This window comes from Podarcis filfolensis, assembly GCF_964270895.1.
Source record: "Podarcis filfolensis genome assembly, chromosome: 2".
Classification (NCBI taxonomy): Eukaryota; Metazoa; Chordata; class Lepidosauria; order Squamata; family Lacertidae; genus Podarcis; species Podarcis filfolensis.
In genome coordinates, this window is record NC_139605.1 from 37,456,558 (window position 1) to 37,482,047 (window position 25,490).

General features: G+C 42.5%; 1 protein-coding gene across 4 annotated transcripts in view; it reads left to right on the forward strand.

Annotated features, from left to right (window-relative positions):
• The window catches only part of GRIP2 (glutamate receptor interacting protein 2), a 364,533-nt gene that overhangs the window by 158,139 nt on the left and 180,904 nt on the right, over positions 1-25,490 (forward strand). The window contains exon 1 of one of the 4 annotated variants that reach the window (XR_014545297.1): positions 4,531-4,727. The exons of 1 other annotated variant lie outside the window; for it this stretch is intronic. Coding sequence is in view for 2 of the 3 variants with exons in the window: in XM_083602686.1 (XP_083458812.1) it covers positions 4,574-4,727 (154 nt within the window). In the remaining variant the exon portion in view is untranslated. Of the gene's footprint in view, positions 1-4,530; positions 4,728-25,490 lie in introns of those variants that run through there. 2 more of the 4 variants (XM_083602686.1, XM_083602685.1) reach the window with 2 other exon arrangements.

A 25,490-nucleotide genomic window follows, 5' to 3' on the forward strand; every position in this document is an offset into this window, starting at 1 on the left:
GCTAGCAGTACCTTTCCAGGGTTTTCTGGCCCTGGCAGAAGATGCAGGGGACTGAACCCAGGGGTCTTTTCTTCACAAAGCATGCTCTTATAATTAAGCTGCAGTTCTTCCTCAAATACAGCCGATGCATTTTTACATAGCGCAACTCATACTATTACTTAACACTTATTTAATGCCAACGCTGACTTAGACAAGCTGGTGAGATTATTCAGGGTAAATAAAATGGCCTGACCCTTGACATGATCTGCTGAGCAGAGATGGTTTTAGGGTAGCTCAACCAGTTTGGCCACACTGGGCACCAGCACCGCAGGGGGTGCCACAACAATGATGCAGAACAGAGCACAAGAGGCTGGGTGTGTGCTGAATTTTAGTGTCGCACAGGGCACTGCTGAAATTTGAGAGCCCAGTCTGCCACTATGGTGAGGCCTCGCTCCTTGTTTCTCTGCCATTGGCTGGTGTTCGCCATAGTGGCTCTGCTGATCTAAGGAAGTTTGCCTGGCGTGATCACAGCTTGTCTTTCCACAGGTAGCTAGGATTTACCTCTTTCAGCACTCTTTTTCCCCAGGTTTAATTACTTGAATCCTTTGCGTTATACTGATTGCAATTTTTATTACGCTTTTTTATCATAAGTCATTGAATTCGGATATATCATTTTTAAATAGTACTGTTATTTGGACTTCCAGATTGACTATATTTTTTCATAAAAAGATGGGCTAGAGCCGGTGGAAGTATCTAAATAAAATAATGTGGCAAAGAAACAGGCAAGTGGGTGTTGCCGCTCCTGACAGCACAGCCTTATCCGACTATCACTCCCAGCTTTCAGTAGTGTGTGGTTAGAGTGTTCTAGTGTGTTTGAAATACTTTGCGAAGTAGTGTCAGTTATAATTTTCACAACAAGTCTGTAAGTCAGTGTTGTTTTTCCTATATTGTAGTGGCTGAGAGACAGCACTTTATCTCAGGTCACCAATTCCATGGTATAGTGGTAAAATTTGTAGTGCAAGAGAAATCATGGCAAGACCCCATAACAATACACAGGCTATGGGTCCAAAATGCAGGCAGCTGATAAACAGAGAGAGAAGGAGGGAGAGGGGGAGAGAGCAACAGTAAACGGTATAAAATCCATTTTATTAGGCTCACCAGACAGTCACAGAGTAGCGAGCTGTCAAAGGGTGGTGCAATGCAGGGTTGGGGAACTACACAAGGCTGGGGGGGTCCTTTCCTCCACCCCAGCAGGCCAGTGATGTCACATAACCATGTTACTTTGCCCATGTCATTTGAAATAATCACTTGTGAAACCTGATGCCTTGCAGGTGCTGCCATGTTCATTAGTGCATGTAAAGTGCAGGGCTTTGCAGCCTCCAGCAGTCAGCCAACTGATGGTGCTTACAATGTGCTGTACCTCCTTAGCTACATTAGGGAGTTCCCAGTGCTGGAATAATCAGGAGTGTGGGGCATGTGGGCGTGGCTTGGGAAAACAGCCTCATGGGCCAAATGCTGGAGCTAATTAGACTTGTGAGTCGGAGTTCCCTATTCCTGGTGTATTTGTGTCATGTTCTGGCTCCATGTGTCATGTTGCTGGCAAGGGGAAGGGGACAAGGGGACAAAGGGAAGGAGACAAGGCTGATCGAAGGTTGTTTGTTGGACCGTGGACAGCTCCAAGGAAGCAACTTGCTCTGACAAAGGTTGGGAGCAGCCTGAGGCCCTTTAGAAACCACAAGCATTTCAGAAACCACAAATTGGCAATTATGACAAAAAAAGAGGAGCAACCTGTGGCCAAACACTGATTCTAAGAACCTGTTGAACATACCAGTAAGTGCAAATTTCAAAGGATAGCTGTGTTTCAGTTTGTATATTCCTTCAAATTTGGTGTGTGCTAACTGATCCAGTTTCCTCCTCCATCCCTGATTTGCTGTTCTCGGTTTAGTCTCTTAGCCACTAGACTACAGCAGCATAAAGAAAGCAATTGAAAATTTCAATATCTCCCATAATAATATGATCCCTGATTGACAGTTGCGGTCTTTTCATGAGATATTTCATCTCAGGCTGTGGCATGCCTGGGGTTTTTTTGACAGGTCATATCACTGCCATGTTCCACAAAGCTCTCTTGCCTAATATTTTATCCTGTGACAGCCCCTGACCTTCAACAGACACCTGTAGAACAGCTTAGTCCTTACTTTGTATATGCATATTCACTTGCTCCACCATGTAACTGATCATGCAAAGACTGGAGATCCTTCTAGGTAAGAGGAGAACGATTGACAGAGCAGGATCCAGATCTAACCCTACAGTCTGCATTTTCTATTTCAACCGGCTCAGTCATTACAACGTAGAGGGTTTGTGTGTGTGGAAAAGCAGACGGATTCCAACCACTTTTTGAAAGTCCATCAGATGTAAGTGCTTGCACTACCACCACCCAATTCCTGGAGGAATGAAAAATTCGGTGTTGTCCCACAGGAAGCAGGAAGAGAGGGTCAGCAACAGAACCAAGGTTGACTCCAGAAGGTAGGATAACCAGGCAGAGGCCTGGGGTCCACAAGCGAAAGAGATTACTTTGGGTAAATGTGGTTAGCTCCATCCACGTAAGCAAAATGCTGAACTGTAGAGGGAGTGTGATGGTCTCCAGTCCAAGGACCAGAAAAACTTGGTTCCAGTTTTTACAGGATCAAAGAGAACATAGGAGCCTTATGCCTCTTACCCTACTAAAGTGGGCAACTTTCAAATAGTTGGAAGCTTCAGGGACCCTCTCAGGTGTTTAGTATTTCCTTGGGATTGGATGGTGAACATGCCAGCATTGCAATAATATTCATTATGAATGGAGCTGCTCCTTCAGGCATATCCCCTCCTGCTGCCAGTTGGAGAAGGAAATTCCTGCCCTGCTGCAGCTCCCCAGGCCAGCTTTTGTTACACATGGAAAGTGCTGCTGCTGCTGCTGCTGCTTGGGCCCAGCTAGTGGCAACATGAATTGATTATGTCAGCTCTGACTAATGAAGCCGGAAGCTGATAAAACGACTATTACATTGGTTCGGCGTTATTAGACTCATTGCTAATTATGTCGACACAACGGCAGTACTAGCGTTAGAAATAACCATCAAAATAAAGTGGAGTTGTACTCATAAATCTTATTGATGGGGAATTTATGAAGGATTATAGGGAGCCAAAAAAAAAGAAAACCAACCAAAACATTGGTGTGTATGGAAGGGACACTTTGAATCGATGTGTAGGAGAGGAGATTTTGGCACTTGCGACGTTGGCTTCCAGTCTGTTCCCAAGCACAATTCAGAGCACTGGTGCTTTCCTTTTGAGCCCTTGATAAATGTGTATGGGACTGCACCCTGAATTGGTTCGTCTTAAAGATGTCCCATGAAACTGAAAACAGGAAACCACATAAATGTCCAACACTATAGAAAAATGGTACATCTTTTCCCCAGAATGCCTGCACAACCCTAATCTCATTACCACCTGCCCCACCCTCTGTCAGGGTCTGGATGGACACAGAGGAGAGGTAGCTGAACACAGATGAGTGGGCACTGGAAGAAGGAGGGTTGGAGACTGACTTGGAAGAAAAGATTGGTGATCTGGGTGAACTTGTAACAGGTTTGAAAAGCACAACCCAAAGGCCAAGGAGCCAAATGCAAGAGTTACCCTCTAAGACCTATCCACAAGACTGGGCTGGAGGACCCTGCAAACTGGTTCAGAACATTACCATGATGGATGGTATTAAAAGCCACTGAGAGGCCCAGCAGAAGCAGCACACACCCATCTAGCTCCCTGTGATGTAACTAGTAACTAGGGCATCCAAGGCTTGAAGCTATATTGTGATGGGCCCAGATAAACAGCTCCACCCACACATTCGTAGCCCTGCCACCACACACACAAAACACCTTACCCCAAAATGGAATGTATGACATTGGCCAGAAATTATCCAATATATTAATGTCCATTTCTAACGGGCCCATTGACTTTACCACAGAAAAAGATAAACAAAATAAATGTTTAAGGTTAGAAACAAAAACCAAAAAAAGGTTTGTTGCTAGAGATAAAGAAGGCTACTTGGATGCTTTTCTCAGGTTCGGTACTGGCTATTTCTGATCCTTCAAGCCAATGTTGTGTTTTGAAGAGTCACTGCTCTTTCTTCACCAGTGTTGACACTCTTTGCCCGGAGAGCATTTCAGATCTGCCAGAATGCATCTAGCATTGAGAACAGAAATTGGAAACCTCGTAAAACGAGCTGCTGCCCTTCTGAGTTATTTGCTTGCACAAGTTGCCAGAGATGAGCTCTCTGTGTGTGCATGTGCGTGTGTGTGTCTGCTCACACTTTTGAGAGCACCACGTATAGGCTGCGGTTTCATGCCTTCCACCTTTTCTTCCTCCTCCCTACATGCGGGGAAGGTTTTGTTTTATTTTTACAACCACACCAGCGCTTGTGGGTGTTGCTGAAGGACCTGGTATATATATATATATATCCGTTCTTCTTTCAAATGAAGAAGCTAGGATTGCTCAAATACAGGAGTTCAAAGGATTTGTAGACCTTGCACTTTCTCTTCTACCCTCTCTCCTTGGTGGTGCAGAGAAAATGAAGAAAGTTATCAAGGTTTTCCAGATGGTTAAAAAATCTTCAAGAAGGAGGAGGAGATGGAAAGAGGATTTCAGGGTGGAGGAGGAGATGGAAAGCCAGGGATCCTGTGACCACCACATTGGCTTATGCAATCTGCATCTCTGTGTAAGGGGTAAGGAGACTGTGTGAATGAGATTGCTATGTGCCAGGAGCTGAGGGGAGGAAAGGAGGGACTAAGGATTGTTCAGTAGCCAGATGGTCATCTTTGCTATCTCTGCTTTCTAGGGCCATTCATACAGACATTGCTTAAATCCAGCTTTGCAGTTTGGTTTTGGGTTACATTACATTTCCCACCTCTGTAATTTGAATGTGAAAATGTCAGTCTGATTCAATCATTCAAAACATGTTCAGGGAACAAATGTGGGTGGGAGGAGCATTGTTTTGGCTCATTCTGTCTAGGAATTGGCAAACCTGTTGATTTCAGTTTCTCCCAGTTTCTCTTTTCCCCAATCTTAAATTCTGTTTGCCACAGTTTCTGAATTTTTCTTAAGGTTCTCACAAAAATTCACCAACAGTGAATAGTTCTCCTAATAGATTAAAATTTGCATGCAATTTTGTATGCACTCCCCCCCTTGCAATTTTGCCTAAGATTCTAATATAATGTATTTTTGTAGATGTTTTTTATACTAATATGTAGATTTGTGCATCCTTTTCTTTGGTACCTGCATTTTAGTTCCCATTATTTGGGTGGACAATTGCATCTCCAAATGTATATTGAAGAACAAATGTTTTGAAGAACAAATGTTTTTCATTTCACATATTGTTTCAGGCAGTGTGAATTAGGAAGGTGGGCCTTTAAATGTGAACTAATCAAATTTGTATCCCATCTTTAATTACCGGAACTTTCACAGCCTATGCACATTCATTCAACAGAGCCCACACCTAATAATAATAATAATAATAACCACAAAAACAAAACAAAAAGAACAGAGCCCAAACCTGTACAGTTGTATGCACAACAGGCTCTGCTCACACTACCAAGAACCCTTTCATGCAAATTTTTCCACTGGTGAATGTGCTTTGCAAAACAGAAAAAATAGAACTGAGCCTAAAGTAACCATGCAGTGCTAGCTCCAAGTTTGGTTTTTTTTTTGGGGGGGGGGGGTCCTTGGGTGAGATGTTGTCAGTGGGACCCCCTTTCTGAGTGTGCCCACTTCTTTCTTGTCTAATGTCACTGCACTCCATTCACTTGCAATGTCTTTCTGTGCCCAATCCACACAACCACCCAGAGGAGAAGTGCAAGGTGACAAGGCAGTGCTGCTGCATCTTTTCAATGATTTTGTGCTTAAAGGGGGCAAGTTAACACATGGCAACCACAAGGAAGAGGAGCAGTAGGCTCTGGTGATCAGCAGTGGATCTCCGAAAGGAGTATAGGCACTGGCAGATGTCTGATAATGCCGACCCCTGACGCTGACCCTGCCTCCATCTATGGTTTCTGCTTTGTTGCAGAGTACAGTCATGCATTTTGTGGCAATTGTTATGCTGGGGACGTTTGCCCATGCTTGTTTGTAATCTGAATGGAGCAGCCGTCACTGCCATCAGCGCATAAATTATGCACTTACACTAAAGCATGCTGATATGAGTGCAGCATGCCTTGTGCTCGTTTCTGATTTATTTGGACTCCCTGTGCTGATGTTCACTGACATAGTAATGCCATGGGTCACCAGGCAACATCACACCATCTTCTGTGTCTTACCTGATTGGCTGTGTGGATCTACGAGACTCCATGTAAGGGAGGAAATTGATTGTGGCAGGAAATGTGATTTAAAACTGATACCATGTGATGTCAAGGAAAGGGACGAAATCTGATGAAAGACCACAAAAACCCTGTTCAAATGAAAAACAGCTGTTGTTGTTTTCTAAAGGGATGGCATATATGGCCCAAAAAAGGTAAGCTCTTTCAATAAGTTAAAGATCAAGAGCTATGGAGAAATGTCCAGTCTCTTCGATGGGAACAATTTATACCATTAAATGAATGTTTCCTCTAAATTACATTTTGAGTGATAAATATACCCATGCGTGTTCAACCCATTACTCTAGTAAATGTGGGTATTAGATTTCATATGGGCCCAAAAAACTCCTAGCGAGGCCACAAACGTATGATATAAAGAAAGTGAGATCCATTTGTTTGGGATGTGGTGCAACCATTGGCATGTTAGTAGTAGTAGTAGTAGTAGTAGTAGTAGTAGTAGTAGTTCCTTTATTGAATATGAGACTATGCAAGGAGATAAAAGACCAGTTCCAGGCCAATGCAGATCTGTTTGGTTCTTTTAGGTATGTGAGAGGTGCACACATTGAATCCCTTTTCTTTAATCTGTCTCTTCCTGCTTTCCTCAAGTACTTTGAATATGCTTTGGATGTGCTAGTGCAATTAAGCTCTCTGGGGAAGGGATGTGAGAGGGTCTGTGGTTACTAGGGGGAAGGGTGGCTGATGTTTTTGAGTTCAGAATACAGTATGTTTTTATTATGTGTATTGTTTGTGTTTGTTCTGAAACTCATTAAAATATGCATATATTCAACTCCCTTCCCCAGTACCCAATAAAAAGCAAAACCATCGAGGCATTGGGGTGCCAAATATATCCAGAAGTGGCTCGTTAGGTGGAGTGGAGCCATTACACTAGCTTACTGGTAGGAAGAGGGGTGAGGTGGTGGATATGGTATGCTATAAGCACACTGGCAGAGCTGATCCAGTGCTTCTTGACAGTATGTTTGCATCCCTGTCACCTCACCCTTCCCCTTCTCCCTTCTGGCAAGCAACAACAACCCTCGTATCAGAAAGTTAGTGTACTGGCTTCACCCCATCTGCTGAGTCACTTTTGCTATTACCAAGTTGCAAGAATGGCGCTTATGAAAGGATGGCAGTACCCAGATGACACAATAAGAGTAGAAGTTAAAATGGTGAATGAGCACCTTAAAAGTTTAAAGAAGCAAATTGGATGGAAGCAATTGAAAATCGCCATCAGTACAAGCATCCCTGGAGGTTTGGTATTAAATCAAAGGAAAGCTATATCCATGACTATCATCCCAAATCTCCCCTTTTTAATAATGCATTTTTATCTTATGCCTCTGGGATGACTGGTGACTTATCTCTATGGCACTCATTGTGTCTGGATTCTATCAACGGTTTAATGAATTGGTGGGATATTATGACAGCTGAGGAAGTGGCGGAGGCATTGGATGACATGGCCATTTTTATTTCAGTACTTTCCAGCAAGAGGAGCACTAAGTGCTCTGATTAGAAAATATGGATAAATTATAAAAGAAAACGAGCGCAAGAAATTTCTCCAATCTACCAGCTTTTAAAATATAGGCCAGAATCCAATGAAGTACTTCCGCTAGTGCAAGGATATTGGTTTGTGCAACAGAAACTGCCCTCTCTTGCCTCTTCCCATGTGCCCTCCCAAATCTGCTGTGGAGGGTTGGAGGAAACTTAGAGCAGATTGGGGACAAGCACATAGGGAGTGTGGAAGGGTGGGAAGTTCCATCGCACAGCAAATGTCTTGCATTAGCATAACTATGCAGACTTTATTCATATATTTTGTAGTTGTCCAATAATTAAAACATTATTATTAGGATACTAAAACTAATGGGGCTCAGGGTAGGCATTGCTGTCTACAAGTATGACTTCCCACAGGGAGTCCCAAGATGCCATGGTTGTTGTGGAGTCAACCCTATTAATTATTATTGTTATATATTTATTTATACTCTGAAAGGACTTGAGGTGGCTTACAGATAAAAACAAGAACCACCAAAAACAGAAAAATCAATCATCAAAATACAATTAAACGTTGCTAGAAATGAAACTATTAACTACATATGTTAAGGGACATAAGTTGAGTGTTGTACTTCAGTTAGGGTGGAAGACTGGGGTGGGAGTGAGAAAAATGTTTAGAGAACTGCAGCCTCTCTAAAGCATGATGGACAAAAACCAAGGAGACAAGGAAGACAGGCTGCTTTAGGATGCAGTGTGCAGCACATGCAACTCTGCCCTTATTCCACCACCTCCCTGTATCCAGTAGCGAGCAGTGTGGTGGGGCAGAGGTGCTTTCCTGACCTCCCAACAGTGGAATCACTGCTGCTTACAGGGAAGGGACAAGGCAGTGGTGAGGATGGTGTGGTGCAAACTCAGCAGCAGAGCTAATCTGGTGCTTCTGCTGGTGTGTTTGCACTATACTGCCCTCCCCACTGCCTACCACTCTCCCTCCTGGTAAACAGCAGCAGCAACTGTGCCAGGAGGTCAGGTAACCATCTCCACCCCTCCATGGAGTCTGTATCCCAGGGCTGGCAAGACAGATTCACAGTACAGTCCTATGCAGTAAGGAAGTCCCTTTGAGATCAATTAGACTTGCTTCACTGGGAGAGCAGGGGGAGTTAGCAAACAGGTCTGTCTGCAGCTTTTCCTTCTTCCATTCAGCAAGGATATTAGTGGGTCAGGCAAAATTTAGCTACAGACACAATGCAGAGGAAATTGCAACTGTTCCTGATATGTAGGTCATTGCTCCTTTCAGCATTCACATTTACTGGCGTGCTTTGTAAAGCTTTATATACTAGCTTATTTCCACACACGCCCCTTATTATGCAGGGAATGTCTTCATGCAGATCTTCCCTATGTACCCGTTATCTACATAATTAGCTCTGGCCATATTTATGGCCCTGGAATCTTATCATACTCGGGAACGTGCACATACTAATGCACATTGTTGTACAATATCCGTTTTGACACCAGGCAATATGGTTGCCTTCATTTCACGGGGAAGCAACGGAGGCATAGAGACGATAGAAATTGTTGATATGGATATTGTCAGGCAAATGTGGGGCTGCTGTCAGGAATCCTGTAGATCAGACACTTTCTGCTTGCTCCTTCTGCAAGTGGGGCTGCGGGTGACAGAAGAGACCTATAAGCAGTTTCATGTGCAAGAGCTATGCAGTGCTTCATAATCCTCCTGGCCTGGAAATCCAGGTGTTGAAGGGCCAAGATAGTACCAATGGCTGATGTATAGCCTGCCTCCCTTCAGTCTAAACAGTGACTTGCTGCTGAGGGAGGCCACCAGACAGGTCTTTCCTCTTTGCTACTACCCTTTCACCTGCCTGCAGCCAACTGTCACAAGGGATTCACTCAAATTGAGCCTGAGCAACTGAGGTATATGAGCTTCTGGGTGCCTCACCTTCTCTCCTCTTCCCTCAAGTGCTGTACATACTGATACTAGGTTGAATCCAGACTACTTGCAATTAGTTCCCACGGATATCCATGGGACTTGTGCCATGATTGAATCTGCATTGACACCATACATCTAAAGCACTATAACCTCACTTTAAACAGTTGTGGCTTCCACCAAAGAATTATTGGAGGTGTAATTTGTCAAGGGTGCCAAGAATTATTAGGAGACACCCTGCTTCCCTCGCAGAGCTACAATTCTCAGAGAGGTTTAACAATCAATCCCTCGTCACAGGGAACTCTGGGAACTGTAGTTCTGTGAGCGGAATAAGAGTCTCTTAACAACTCTCATCTCACTGAATAAACAACAGCTCCCATAATTCTTTGGGAGAAGCCATGACTAAAGGGGGATCAGCATGCTTGAAATGTATGGTGTGTCTGTCTTGTTGCACTGATTTCAACAAGACCTCTGTTCATCTAATGCAGCGGTTCTCAACCTGTGGGTCTCCAGATGTTGTTGGACTACAACTCCCATCATCCCTGAGCTCTGGCCTTGCTAGCTAGGGGTGATGGGAGTTGTAGTTCAACAACATCTGGGGACCCACAGGTTGAGAAAGGCTGAACTAATGTATTATAGATCCAATCAACTTGAAGAATATTGCACAGGCAACTTAACTTCTGTATATCCTGATTCGGAGTGTTCGAGTCTATATGACTACAAGACCGCATGCACAATAATCAGAGATTAGTTTCTACTTCTAGAAGCCAAAAGCCTCAAATATACAAAAAATGTCTCAGAAGTCACTGTAGTTTTCCTCTAGCTTAACAAGTGGACAGATGGCAACCGCAGGAAGCAGCATCATTGTTCTAATTATTATAATTATTACATACAGAGAAAAAAATCATTATCTGTCAAAGTGCAATCGAAGTGACACAAGGTCAGCAATAATATAGATGGAATTTTATCAAGAGGTCACAACAATTAATTAAATGAATCAAAATGATGAATAATGCATTATGTGCGAGTCATCATTTCAAAATTATGTTGGCCATTGGGATATCATTTCTTATGAGGAATAACGTGGCAAAAAATATATATGGTCCATTCATAATAATGTTAATAATAATAATAATAAGAAGAAGAAGAAGTCCATTCATAATAATGTTTCTACTGATCATTACGACTGCCATCCATTAATGAAACATATTATTTCATTGTGGAACTCCTGATAGTCTGTCACAAATAGGGATGGGGGAAGAGAGTCAGTTCCGCTCATATTTAAAGCCGAATCTTATCAAATCTGCACTTTCCAAAGCATTATGGAACTGAAACACATCCATCCTCCAACATCTGTTCTCATCCAAATTTTGTGATGCTGTTCTGTAACCAAACAGCTTTTACATAAATGCATATATTAGAGGAAAGTGTGCATGAAAATAAATATACGGTATGCATGAAAATAACATACAAAAATGCATTACATTAGGAGCAATTTCTTGCAAAAAAAATGAGTACATTAGTGAAAACTGCACATAAAAATGTGTTCATTATGAGAAACTCACGCTACGGGAGCAATCCTATACACAAGAATCTGGCATATAAAGCAACTCTAGCATAAGTTAAGTTGGTGTGAAGTACACCACCAGATCTAAAACCCATTCAGGAGTGGGGCTACTGCTGTATGAGCCAGCCTAAGCCTGGCAGAGGGAAAACAAACCTTTAAAATAGTGTTCGAGTTTCACCACCCTTTTTACCAGTTTAACTTATGTCACGTTGGTAGGTCATGTGGCAGAGCTGATCCAGCCTAAGTCCTGCCTCTCTGGTCCTGCCTCCACCACACCCCCAGAAGGGTCTGAGCCAGGATGGGGGAGATACATTGGCATATCTCCAGCTGACCAAGGACAAAGGTGTTAAGCCAGAGTAGCCTGTGTGCGCCAGGAACCTCGCAGCTCACCTGGAGATTGGCTGGATCTTAAGCCCACAGTTCCTGCTGGATCTTGCTATAGAATTCTGCCCTAAATTGCTAATAAACTTCCATGAGAATTTCTTTTTAAAATGCAAATTGTTGCAGAAACGTATAGGACTGAATTTATGATTGGGAAACTAAGAAATTGAGAGAACTTTAATTGACAGATCCTTCCATCCCCACAAAGCACTTAGCTGTGATGAGGTTTGGCAGCCAGAGTTTCAATAAGTAACTGTATAAGGAATATTTAAAACAACAAACAACCGTATTATTAACCACACATCTTTTGTCAATTAATTAAACCGATATATCAATTCCAAGCTGCAGCTAGAGATAGGTTTAGTCTGTTTCCAGACTTTGCTGGAATTTTGCGCATATTTATCCCATTCCATCCTCTTTCCACAATCTGCGGGGGGCTTTTTAAGTCCACACACACACACAAAATCTTATTTATATACATACTTAAATATGTATTCCATTGCAAAATGTTATTTAAATTCACATTTTATCTCAATATACACATTTCTGAATGTATTTTATCCTAAAATACACTTCGGGTTTTTTTAATACATATTTTGGTCCTTTCTTGAGGCAAGAACCATATCACAAAATTCAGAGAGGTGCAAAATCCAAAGGATAATTACATCCCCAAACCATGTATTCGTTTGGGAGGTGCGAATCAGTTCACTGTGGCCCAAACAACATTCTCCTCCATTCCTAGCTTTCCGCCCTATTTATTATTGGTCTGGCTCCTGAAATATGAACAAACAAATTTTGAATTGGTGACCATGCATCATATTCTTCCATAAGATACTGCTGCTGAAGCCCTGGGTTACACCACAAATGCCCGCTTCTTCTCATTTCAGTCCATCTCTGATATATTCATGGCTCCTTTGGCCGTGGTAATTGTCTACAGGCAAGAAGAGGATGGTAATCTCTATGCCCCCCCCCCCTCCCAGATCCCTCAAGGTGCTTCAAACAATCAGGGAGAACTCTGGAGGGGCTGTGGAGGTATTTATTTTTTTAAAGTGAGCTCAGGCGTGATTTCATGCACCCTGCTGCTTCCCAGATTATGAAAATGATAAAGAGGAAGTGCCGTGTAGGCAGCAGCTAAAGCACATGGGAAGAGAACAGCAGCATCCATGCCTTTGCATTCATGGAGCAGAGTTATTGTAGCCAGCTGAATCTGGCAAATAAAATGTAAATCAATGCAAAAATGTATTTCGCAGCCCAGAGGCCTGGTGGTGTGAAAAGATAAGGCTGCATTTCCCCATTGTTTGCATAATAGAGGTGCCTCTTCGGCATCTGCCTGGCAGATAGCTTGCAAGCATTTAAATATTACTTTTTTTATTTAAAAAAAGCATATAAGGAAGGATAATGTTTTGCTGCAGATTAGCATGGCATCTACATAAATGTCAGTTCTCCAGGGTCTCTGCCTTCATATAGTTTCTTCAGGAGCAACACACACACACAAAACCCCTAAATTTAATTGAATGGGTACGGTTTGGAGGGAATAGTGCATAAGGAAGTGAAAGTGAGGTCAGGACATGATGAAACCCTATTCATACAGCCAAGCAAACTAGGTGTAGTGATGCCCCCCCCTCCACAAATGGACTCTTCTAGAATTATGATAAATTAGGGAAGTGGCCGTAACTCAGAGCACAGGCTTCACATGCAAAAGGTTCTAGATTCCGTCTTTGGCACCTCCAGTTAATGGTGGGGGAGACCAACACCTGAACATCTGGAAAGGCACTGCCATTCAACGTGGATTGGTCTTGTCCAACCTAGTGCCATCCAGATGTTTTGGACTACAACTTCAATTGGCCCCAATGGCCAGGGATGACAGAAACATAGGAAGACAGACCATTGGTCCATTTACCCCAGTATAGTCTACTGGTAGCAGCTTTCCAGGGGTTCAGGTAGGGTTCTCTGTCCCAGCCCTACCTGGAGATGCTGGGGACTGAACCAGGGACCCTACTGCAAATAAAGCAGATGTTTTACCGCTGAGCTAAGGCTCTTTCCCACCTTCTAACGATTGGAGCTGCAACCAAAAATATATAGGTTAGGAGAAACTGATGTAGACAATGCTGGCCTGGATGGATCAGTGGACAGATTTGGTTCAGGACAGCTTCCTGTATCTTCATAGACTCAGAGTTGGAAGTCACCCTGAGGATCATCTAGTCCAACCCTCTGCAATGCAGGAATATGCAGCTGGGATCAAACCTTGGTGTTATCAGCACCACGCTCTAACCAACGGAGCTATCCGCTTTCTGTTTGATTTTCAGTGCCTTTTGCAATAATTCCTCACCATGAATCTTTTTCTACTGCTGCGGTGATGACCGTTTCAGTGAGTGTTCAGCTATTATTCTAAGATCTCTTTCCTGGATAATCATAGCCAGATAAAAGACACCATCAGCTTATATGTAAAGTTAAGATTTGTATTTTTGTCCCTAAGTGTATCTCTTTGTAATGCAATCTCCCCACTCCACCCCCACCCCCATTTCTCCATTACTCTCTTTGGAGAGATCTTTCACAGAGTGTCTGTGGATTTTCCATCACTATATTGTTATAAACCTGGGGGTTGAATTGGATGACCTCAGGGTCCCCTCCAACTTGCTGTGTGTGTGATCCTCAAATTGAGGTCTAGCCAAGAGCTTGCTAAAGTGGTCCAACCAATTGGAAAGTTGGTTACACTAATGGGTGTAGCAAGTACCTCCTTTGTTGGGGAGATTGGCTGATTGCTATCAACAGCAGGCCTTTTGAATTTAAGTTACTAGGAAATGTGTAAAGCACGGACTGAGAAAGGACAGTCAGAGAGCTGAGTTTGGGTCTTGAAAAAGCATCTTTGTCTCCCTAACCATATCTGTCTCCCTAAGCTCTGAGAAGTGAATTCGGGGTGTCTGTTAGTTTGTTTAGCTATACCTCTATCTACATGCAATCTGTGTATTTGTGAATAAATGCAAATATTGCAAAAAATAATAATACTGCAAGCCTCATTTGACCTCTTTACAAGGAAGAACCAACCCGCAGTAAGCACGTTGCCCCTGGAACTTATCCCCACTTGGATAACTGGCATGGATGCAGTAATATAGTTCTAAAATAAATTCCTTGTGGGCAGATGACACAGAGTTCAAATTAAATGGTGGTGGAGGACGGTAGGAGTGTGTATCTGGTATTAAGGGGGGAAATATTTGCAGGGAAATATTGGGGCAACCTCCTGCCTCCCCATCCCCACAAAATAAACTTTAGATGCATTTAACATCATGTCTAGGTTGGCTCTAATTTTCTTGGAAAACTAGTTAGGCTGACAGGTCTGTAAGATATGCAATCTCCCCTGGATTTCTCCCCCTCCCCCAAATACCTTGGAAGGTGGTGGGGTTTCCTTCACTAGAAGTTTTAAAACAGAGGTTGGATGGCCATCTGCCAGGGAGTCTTTAGCAGTGATTCCTGTATTGCAGGAGGTTGTACTAGATTACCCTTTGGGTCCCTTCCATCTCTACGATTCTATCACCCTATAGTCTGGTTGAGCAAATGGATTGCAGCTCCTGCAGTGTTAACCAAAGCCTTGCAATGCACTTCAGACCCCTGCTACCTATAGCAAGAGAAATTAGCTGTTCTAGCAGGTTGTTCCATTGGCTGCTTTCTTATCTGCCTGCTTGTGGGTCTTTCAGTCAGTTTCTTCTAATAAAACATTCTGTGTGGCTAATTACTCTTGAGTTTTGCCCCTGGGTGTTTCAAGATGTTCTGACCTACTTTTTACATTGCATAAGCCTAACTACTGCTGGTTTAAGTGTGATACTTGACAACTATCGTGTATTTGAAAGGTGGATGTCAGCGGGGGAAGGCAAGACCCACTGAGGAAAAAGAAGGTGCAGTGTATTCCCATACCAGTTCCAGTTTCCTTGTTTTCAGGTCTTCCCATTTTAGTTATAAACATGGTGTAGATATTGGCAGTTAATAATTGATTTAAAACTGGTCAACACATTCCTCCTTAGCTAATGAATGGAGGAGGCATAGCAGCCGGAAGGAGTCTGGACATTTGCTGGAATCCATCTGTCTCAAGAGACTATGGAAGAGTGTGCTGTTGGGGGTAAAGTCAAATCACTGGAAAGTTACAGCACCGGTTGTGGCTGTAGAGACCAATATGTGAGAGATATGTTTTATTGCAGCTATGGCAGATGCACTATGTCTGTCTATGTTCGTCTAAGCAGTCATTTCTCCTCTGGTCACTGCTGTGGATACATGACTTGACTGTCTGTCTCCAGGTAATGCAGTCGTCTGCAAGGGATTCCCACATGGTGGGGTTAATATTTCCAGCCTTCATGTCATGTTTGCAGACATCTTTATAATTCAGAGTTGGTCTGCCAATGGGCTTGGTGCCTGAAGCCAGCTCCCTGTAGAGCACATCCTTAGGGAATCCTGCTATCTTTCATTCTTTGTACATGACCAAACCAGCATGGGCATCACTGAGACAGAAGTGAGAACATGCTGGGAAAGTGGGCTTGGGAGAGCACAGCTTTGTTTGAGACTCTGTCCTGCCATATGATGCCCAAAATCTTCCTGACACAGCGCATATGGAAGCATTGAGGTGTCACTCCTGGCGGGTGTAAGTTTCCCACAGCTCACTTCCATAAAGCAGCATACTCAACACGCAAGCCTGATCAACCTTCATATTGGTATTGGACGTTAGCTGCCTTGGCAATATTCCTGTCCAGTTCAGTGTCAACTGAGCTTTATTGTGGAGCCCAGATGGACAAAATTGTCTACCACCTCAAGTGTGTGGTCACACATGGAGTGCTGGTGATGTCCTGACCCATGATGTTGGTCTTCATCAGGCTGGTGGTGAGGTGAAACTCCCTGTAGGCTTGGGCAAAATGGCTAATGAGTCTCTATAAATCCTCAGAGTGCTCTGTCAAGGCTGCATCATCTACAAACAACATCTCACGGATAAGGACCCACCTCACTTTTTTGTTGGCATAGAGATGTGCCAGGATGAGCAGACCCCTGTCACTCCTTGAGTGGAAGTACAAATCATCTTCAGTTGAACTGAAGGCATATGAGAAGGATATGCCAAAGAGAGTTGGGGCGAAAACAGAGCCCTGTTACACACCACTCTTTATAGGGAAGGCGTCTGAGGATGAACCATCATACTGGACTGTGTCATGCAAGTTCTGATGGAAGGATACAATCATCTTGTGGGGTTTAAGTAGGCATTCTGTCTTGTTGAGCAGTGTGAAGAGTCGCTTTTGGCTGACAAGGTTGAATGCCTTCATCAGGTCTATGAATGCAATGTACATGGGGCATCTCTGCTCTCAACATTAATCCTGGAGCAGGTGTAGTGAGAGAACCATGTTGACTGTCGACCTCTGAGCTCTAAAGCTGCATTGTGACTTGGGATAGATCGTCTCAGCGAGTGACTACAATCTGTTGAGAACTACAGGGGCAAAGGTTTTCCCCACAGTACTCAGCAGGGAGATGCCACTGTAGTTGTTACAGTCAAGGCGGTCACCTTTGTTCTTGCAGAGGGTCACAGTGTTGGAGTCGTGTGTGTTTTGTGGCATGAATCCTGTTTCCCAACATTTCAAGGGAAGGCCATGGAGGTGCATCATGAGGGAAGAGCTGAGGCCAGCTTTCAGCACTGCTGTTGGAATTATGTCCTGTCCTGGGGATTTCTCAAATGCCTGAGAGTTGATAGCATTCTTCAGCTCATCAAGGGAGCGAGGGACATCCAGCTCTTTAAAGACAGGCAGTCAGTAGCAATTTTGCTATACAAAGTCCTGGTCTGGGTCAATATCCTTCCTACATCTTCTGCTTAAGACTAATGCAAAGAATAGATTTAACTTCATACTTTTTGTCATTTGTTTGTCTGTTTGTTTGTTTGTTTGTTTGTTTGAAGTATACTGACCCTGCTCTACAGCCATTCATCTAAAGGTCCCATTGCCACCAGGGCTGTGTTCCTGCTTCTGATATACTTAGAGCAACACAACTACAGGTAGCTCCTACGGCTCTTTCTTTCTCACTGTCCCACCACCAGCAAATGTCCCCAGAAGAATTAGGGAAGAGTCTAAAAGAAAGCCAGAAAGGCAAATGAGCAACTTTTGAGCAACACTTCCTGTTCTCATTTCTCAGTGAAATTTTTATGTGTTTTTCCCCCTTCTATGCTTTAAAAAAATGACAGGTGAGATTTAATGCCTTGGTTCTTCCCTCTCTTTAGATCACATTTGTCTTTTTAGGTTGTGGCTGATTACAGGAAAGTTGATAGCTTTGCTTCAGACTATAAATCAAGACTTTGGGGGAAAGATAGGTTCTTTTGTTCTAAGCCGGCCTGCCATTTAAAATTGTGTGCATCATTCTGTAAACAATCATCCCTAAGTAGTCAACTGTGTGACCGATACATAATAGCATCAATCTTAATTGGATGTCTTTTCTGCCATAAGCCCTCAAGAGTGGTTTGCGAAATGGTAGGGTAGGTCTTCCCCCAACAATTGACCCACGACTGCCCCCTCACATATGGGCTCTCACTTATACTTGGCTCCTGCTCCTCACTCACTTATCAAAATGTTGAAATAAACATTTATTTCAGCAGCCTTTTAAACTGAACTCTGATTTTATAGTTTTAACACATTTTTTTTAAATAGTATATTTATTAAGGTTTAGGAATTTATATAAAACAGAAAAAACAGAACAATAAAAAACAAAAACAATAAAAATACAATCCAAACAGAACACATACAAAACAAGTATAATTTCCATCCCTTATATTCATAAAACTTACTTTCCAGACCTCCTCGTACCTCCCCTTTCTGTATTCCATTCTCTAATTAAGTCAATTCAGCAAATCCTTCCCCTAATTTCTATATAATTTTTAGCCTTTCTTTTCTTAATCACATAATCATTACAGCTTTTAACCCCTTAATTTCTGAATCAACATCGTTCTAGCCTTCAATAATTTTACAATGTTTCTTAAGATAGTCCTTAAATTTCTTCCAATCTTCTTCCGCCGTCTCTTTTCCCTGGTCTCGAATTCTGCCGGTCATTTCTGCCAGTCCCATATATAGTTTTAACACATTTTTAGTCATTCTGTGTTGGGTCTCTTGTAGGCTGCTTAGAGACGACTAGGGCTAAGCGGTATGCAAACTGTTTAAATGAAAAACAAAATATCTGTGCTGTGATACTGATCACCCCACCATTTGGATATGATACCACTTGCTGGTGTCCTAGCTCAATAGTCAATGAAGCTGAATGCTGGAAGATTCAGGATGGGCAAAAAGAAAGTACTTCTTCACACAGCGCATAGTTAAATGATAGAATTCACTCCGCAAGAAGTAGTGATGGCCACTAATTTGGAGAGTTTTTAAGGAGAATGAGACAAACCCATGGAGGATAAGGCTATCAGTGACTACTAGCCACAATGGTGGTGTTCTGCCTCTACTGTTGGAGGCTGTATGCTTCTGAATACCAGTTGCTGGAAACTGGTGGAGAGAGAGAGTGCTGTTGCATTCAGATCCTGCTTCCATGCTTCCAGTAGGCCTCTCACTGGCCACTGTGAGAACCGGATGTTGGACTAGCTGGGGCACTGGCCTGATCCACAAGGGGTTTCTTACGTTGTTAATAAGGGCTTGAACAAGAAAGGAAGATATGCACAAAAATGCAGGGGTAGAAAATATGGCAAGATTCCCTAAGTATAAAAAAATATGAATCCTTTTATTTGGCTGCAGTCGTCCTGATGCTTAAGTATGAGTCTCTTGCTGTGTCCTCCAGGCCCGGAGGGGAAAGAAGGAAGATCCTTCTTTCAGTGTCCCGAAGATGAAGGATTGCCATAAAACTGAGTTTGGAAAGATTGTGCCAAATGGGTTTTATCAAATTGTGTCTTTCCACTGATTGAACATTATTTTATACAGTGGAGGCTTCCAAAAATGTAAAAGGGAGAGAAGATGATTTGCACAAATTTTCCATTTCTCCAGAAACCCCCTGTGCCACCTCCCATGCTTTCTGAAAGGGTGCCCTATCCCTGTGGAGCATACTTAGGAGCAGAGGTACTTTCAGGGTCTGCTGCAGGAAGAGAGAATCCATGTAAACCACCTCCCTCTCCTTCCTGCCCATAGAAGCCACTGCTGGATCAAAGAGACTTTCAACAATTGAGGGACACAACTGCATGTAACTCAAAGATGTTCAGTCCCAAAGAGAAGCTTTTTGGGGGAGGGGGCTGCAATGTTCCTCCAAAACCTTTGCTTTTTTACACCTATTTTCTGCTGTGCAATTTTTGGCTGCGTCTTGCTCTAAGTGTGATTGATCCTAGCCAATCAAGGATCTTGTAGTGGATTGGTCTTCAACTGGTGGGTCAGAACCCACTAGTTGGTCACAGCCTGATCTGAGTACTACCACCACGCAAATATATGATAAAAGATTAAGAAATGGGTCCCCAAATGCAGGTCTGGGTTAAAAGTGGATCCTGGGTCTGAAAAGGTTGCAGAGATCTGAGGTAGTGAATGTGATCATCGTAATGCCATGTAACCAATCTGTAATATCACTGAAGGCAAACCAAGTCAATATGGAGTTAGGGCAATGGTTCCTGAACAGGTGAACAATTTTGAAGCAATTACCAACAAATTGTGGGAGGATTCCCCCACCACCACTTTTTCCCCTTTCCATGAAATAAATTTTTTTTGAGCCCCAATTTCAGCAAATATACTGCAACTGAGAGAGATCAAGGCAGTTCTGTTAGTGGAGCAGCTGCTAAGGGAAAGAGGAAAACTGCAAGAAAGAAAACAGATCAGAGAACCAACATATTCCATGAAGATAGATGCACGCAACATGGTTTTTTTCCCCCACTTGAATGTCTGTACTGTGAATTTTCTTTTTAAAGAGTTGGATTCATGTGTTTGTGTCACAAAATGTTAGCTGAACCAGAAAAAGTTGGCTGCATCAGCTCTTCCAAAATGATTTCCCTTGTGGCCAATGGAAAGAGAAAACATTTCCTTAACAAATCCTGGTGCTCTTTCCAAAGCCCAAACCACTTAGCTCTCCCTCTTGAGATGTTTGAGCACTAGGTTATTTACAGGTCCTTGTGGGGCTACTACTCCCATGCCCACAGCCGCTGCTGTTGCCAAGAACAAATGGCAAGCGCGTGCTAGAGAACACAGGGATTTGAAAGCTCACTGCCACCTGCAGTATTGGCAGCTTCCGCACAAGAGATAACAATTGTACCAACAAAGCTGTTGATCCAACACAGGCTGTCATAGCACAGGGCAGATTTTGTTTTGAAAATATTCTCCAGCTTTATATTTCCCGCAGTGCAACTCTTCAGGTTGTACCCTACATAGTGGCAGGGAATAATCATCACATGCCACCGCCAGATGAAATACAGCAGGATTTTTTATTGTCTTTGATTAAAGCTAGTATTTGCTAGAAGAGCACAACAGTTTGATCCTTAGCAGTTTCCTTACTGAGTTGAAAGATCTCCTTTTCGGATCATTACTGTTGCACCATGTTGTTGAGGAAGGATTGGCCTTCTTTGCTAACCACACCGCATCCCCAAGCACCTTCTTCTACATGCTCCTGAAATTATATCCAAAGATAGAAAAAGGCACTTCATAAAATTCAGCAGCTTGCCACAAGAACAATATAAATCTCAATGGGAGCCAAGTATATAAATGAATAACATGCAAACCTGTGGCATAGCACTTGCTTGCCAAGTGGGAAGTTTAAAAGGCTTTCCCCAGTTAAACACAGAAGCAATTGCTGGCTTTGGTTCACTGCAGGGAACAGAGAACAAGAGCTTCAATAATACTTCAAGCAGTTTAAATGAGCACTAGGAAGCAATGCTGTAAGACGTTCCCCCACCTTCCGCCTCCATATATATCGCAAGACAAAAGAAACTTAGTTTTCAATACTGCCAGTTTGCTTGGCAAAGCATGGAGATAGTCTATGCATGGCAGATGCCTCCTGAGAATGACACCTACACAGACCCTTGAGCTCATTGGTCACCTGGGCTTAATTGGCCGGGGGGGGGGCAGTTTCCATTGGAAAAATAATGTGGGGATTGACTCTCCACTGTTCCCTGATAGCTGCTTTGAAGAGGAATTTAATGGAGAGTTTAAGATTTGCAATCTCTCATGTGTCTTATCATTAAAGACATAACACATTATTCTGCACAGTGCTATTAATATCAGTTAGTTACCAGTATAACAGCTACTTCAAAATAGACACGTTTTAAGAAGGATATTGAGAAACTGGAACGTGTGCAGAGGAGGGCAACCAGTATGATCAAGGGTCTGGAAACCAAGCCTTAAGATGAATGGCTGAGGGAGTTGGGTATGTTTAGCCTGGGGGAAAAGGAGACTGAGAGGAGATATGATAGCCATCTTCAAATATCTCAAGGGCTGTCATGTGGAAGATGGAGCAAGCTTGTTTTCTCCTGCTCTAGGGCTCAAAGCAATGGCTTCAAATTACAAGAAAGGAGATTCTGACTAAACATTCAGGAAGAACTTTCTGACAGTAAGGGCTGTGGAATGATCTCCCTTGGGAGGTGGTGGACTCTCTTTCCTTGGAGGCTTTTAAGCAGAAGTTGGATGGCCATCAGTCATGGATGCTTTAGTTTAGATTCCTGCATTGCAGGGGGCTGGATTAGATGACCCTTTGGGTCCCTTTCAACTCTACAATTCTATGATTCTATGCGCAGTATAAATTAAACATGCAGTAAGGCACTGTAGGTGCATCTGACTTGAAGGGGAAAATATCTTCCCATTCCTTCTAAAAATAGCAAATCTGTCTGACCCAGATTATGCAAGTATAGCACATGAAACAATCTCCCTTCCATTCTTCCATTGTACTCCAGTACCAGGCTCCCGTCAGTCTTGCCTTGGAGCTTCAGAAGCAAGGAGTTTCAAACCACAGAGAGAAAAATATTCCATTCATAACATTTCTTTAATGTTTTAAATCAAAGAATCATGGCTTTTCTATATTTAGATGCCTCTACCAATGACAGCCTTAACTCTTCTCTACATCCAGTGAGTTACTATGGAAAGGGTTGCAGGCATATCTGACCTGATTCCATTTTTGACTCTTTCATTTCCTCAAAACTAGAGATGGGGGTGAAATTCATTCCAGTTTGCATTTAAAGGCTGGCCAACCGAATTCATACTTTCTGAAACAATACATGAATGGAAACACAGCCATCCTTCAAAATTCACCCTTCTCTGAATTTTGCAATGCAGTTCTCTAGTAATGTGTATAAGAATGCATATACAAGGCTAATGTGTGCATAATAATGGATACATTTTTTTAATTGTGTTTTTAATACAGTCCTATATTGGAAGTCAAACAGAATCCATTCCAGAAGTCTGTTCGACTTCCAAAACATTCAGAAACCAAATCATGGCCACGTCAGACGTTCGGCTTCCAAAAATAGTTTGCAAACTGGAACAGTCACTTCCAGGTTTGCGGCATTCGGGAGTCAAAACGTTCAAGAACTAAGCTGTTCGAAAACCAAGGTACGATTGTATTCTGTTGGGAGTCGCCCAGAGTGGCTGGGGAAACCCAGCCAGATGGGCAGGGTATAAATAATAATAATTATTTATTATGATTATTATTTACAAATATGCATTATATTTGCAAAAATGTATATATTCATGAAAATTACATAAAAAGGGGACTACTGAGGGAAATGTCCTGATGAATTTTCATGAGGATTAAAAACAAAACATGGCAGAGTGTTGTGGAAATGTGGAGAACTGAAGCAGAGATTGGGGAAATGAAAAACTGAGAGAAACCAGAAATAAAGTTTGTCTATCCCTGTTTACAGTTCTATTTAATTTGGGTTGAAGGTGACTCATTTACCTGCATGTGGTGCTGACTGTGATATTTTTATTTTACTGTTCAATTTCAGTAACGTTGCCTCAATAGCAGCCAGAGCAGTCTTCAATCCTGTTCAGTTTGTCACATTGACACATTCTCCCTAGGTGTGAGCTTGCCAACCCACACATGCATGGAGTAATGAGCTCCTGTTTGTGAGGTAAACACCGTTCATCCCTTCACTTAATATCTTCCCCGGGCACAATTTTGCTAACATATGGCTCTGTTAATATAATCTGAAAGTGGAAAATACAAACAGGCAGCTATTAGGAATAATACATGAGGGTGGCATGACCACAGTCTGGGAAAGTCGTTTGTTCTCCGTTGTAGCAATGGAGGACCTCTTGCCTTGCCTTCCAAAACAAATTGGCAGTGAACGCAAGCAGCAATAATGCAGGTGGAAGATAAGGCTTGCTTCAGGAAGCTCAGCTGTTTCCTTGGAAAGAGCCGCTGAGTCTTGTACATGGATTTGTGGATTGAGCAAACATACTGTACCATTTAATTATTAAAGGAGAGCAACACCGACGTCTGCCGCTTTCTCAGAACAGCAGCATGCATTTTTCAAGCTGAATCCACAGCGCTGCTTTCTACCTCATAAGCTCCTTTGCCTCACATGGAAAGGCCTTTAATATCATGACCCATGTAATGGGCTGTTTAGTGAATTGTCCTGGGAAGGGTGCCTTAGAGATGGGTGTACTCTGATTTTGTTAGATAGATTAAACTACACATTCAGATATCTCTCTGATGTTTAGTTTCAAAATGCCTAGACTGTCCTGCATTTGAGAAGAGATGAAGGAGTCATGGAACTTATAAAGACATGTTTAGATGACATTGGACATCTCTAGACTGATGGTGTGCACTATATGTTTTGAAATGGTTTAAGTGAAGAAGTTGAATGACTATAGTAGTAGTGACAAGGTGAAGAGGGGATTTAAAAGGATTTAAAAGTGCGACATAATTTGCAGATAGCTACTTCAGAGCTTTCTCATAATCTGTTGAGTTTCATTCATATATCGAACGAAGATAAGTGTCCAAATAATAATGCCCAATATATATTGCTAAATATGGATTATGATCCCATTGACTTTCTCTGTGCTGCAAATGGATGTGCACATTCTTCTTTTCATCGTTACTTTACTTCCTCCACCTTGTTGGAAACATTTCAAACACCAGCCCTGATGAATGAAAATGGATCTTCTTGCAAAATTGTGTTTTAATACACTTCATTCAATTGCTGCCCCATTGTGCGTACAAAGGCAGCTCTTTCTTTAAATGAACTATGAAAGGGATGCATATGGGACTTGAGGCGAGGCCTATTATTGTGTCATTTCATGACAACGTTCTGGGGACTGTGTGATCTCTCCTCTTTTTTTTTTTTTTTTTTTGTAAGGAATAGCCTTCCAGCATGGGAAAGAGTTTCTGGTTTAATAGCAGAAAGCTTGTGAAATTCTAGGTCATTTTCAAGCTTTACGGCACATATTCTGCATATGACTTGGGAGTTTTGTTGAGAGTCTGACCCTCTTTAGTAACTGTTGTAAAATAAAAGTGGAGTGTGAATATGTAAACAGGACACTACATTTCTTTACTTTGGAAATCATATGCAGGGCACATTGTAAAATAATTGTGAGTAATCACAGGTGTCTGAAAGGCAAATTTATAAAATCTATGTATTTCATTCCACATGGTCTTCTTAAAATCAATTAAAATATAACACTGAAGTAACGCTGAGGCTGTAAACTTGGATCCGCTTACTTCTGCAAAAATCTATTGATTTCCTTTAGTAAAGCTTTAGTCAGAATAATTGTGTTTGGGAATGAGGCCTTGATCAAATAGACCATACAGCAGCCGTTTACACCCTATAACCCACAGGGGAGCATTTAGGTGTGCCTTTGATAGACAT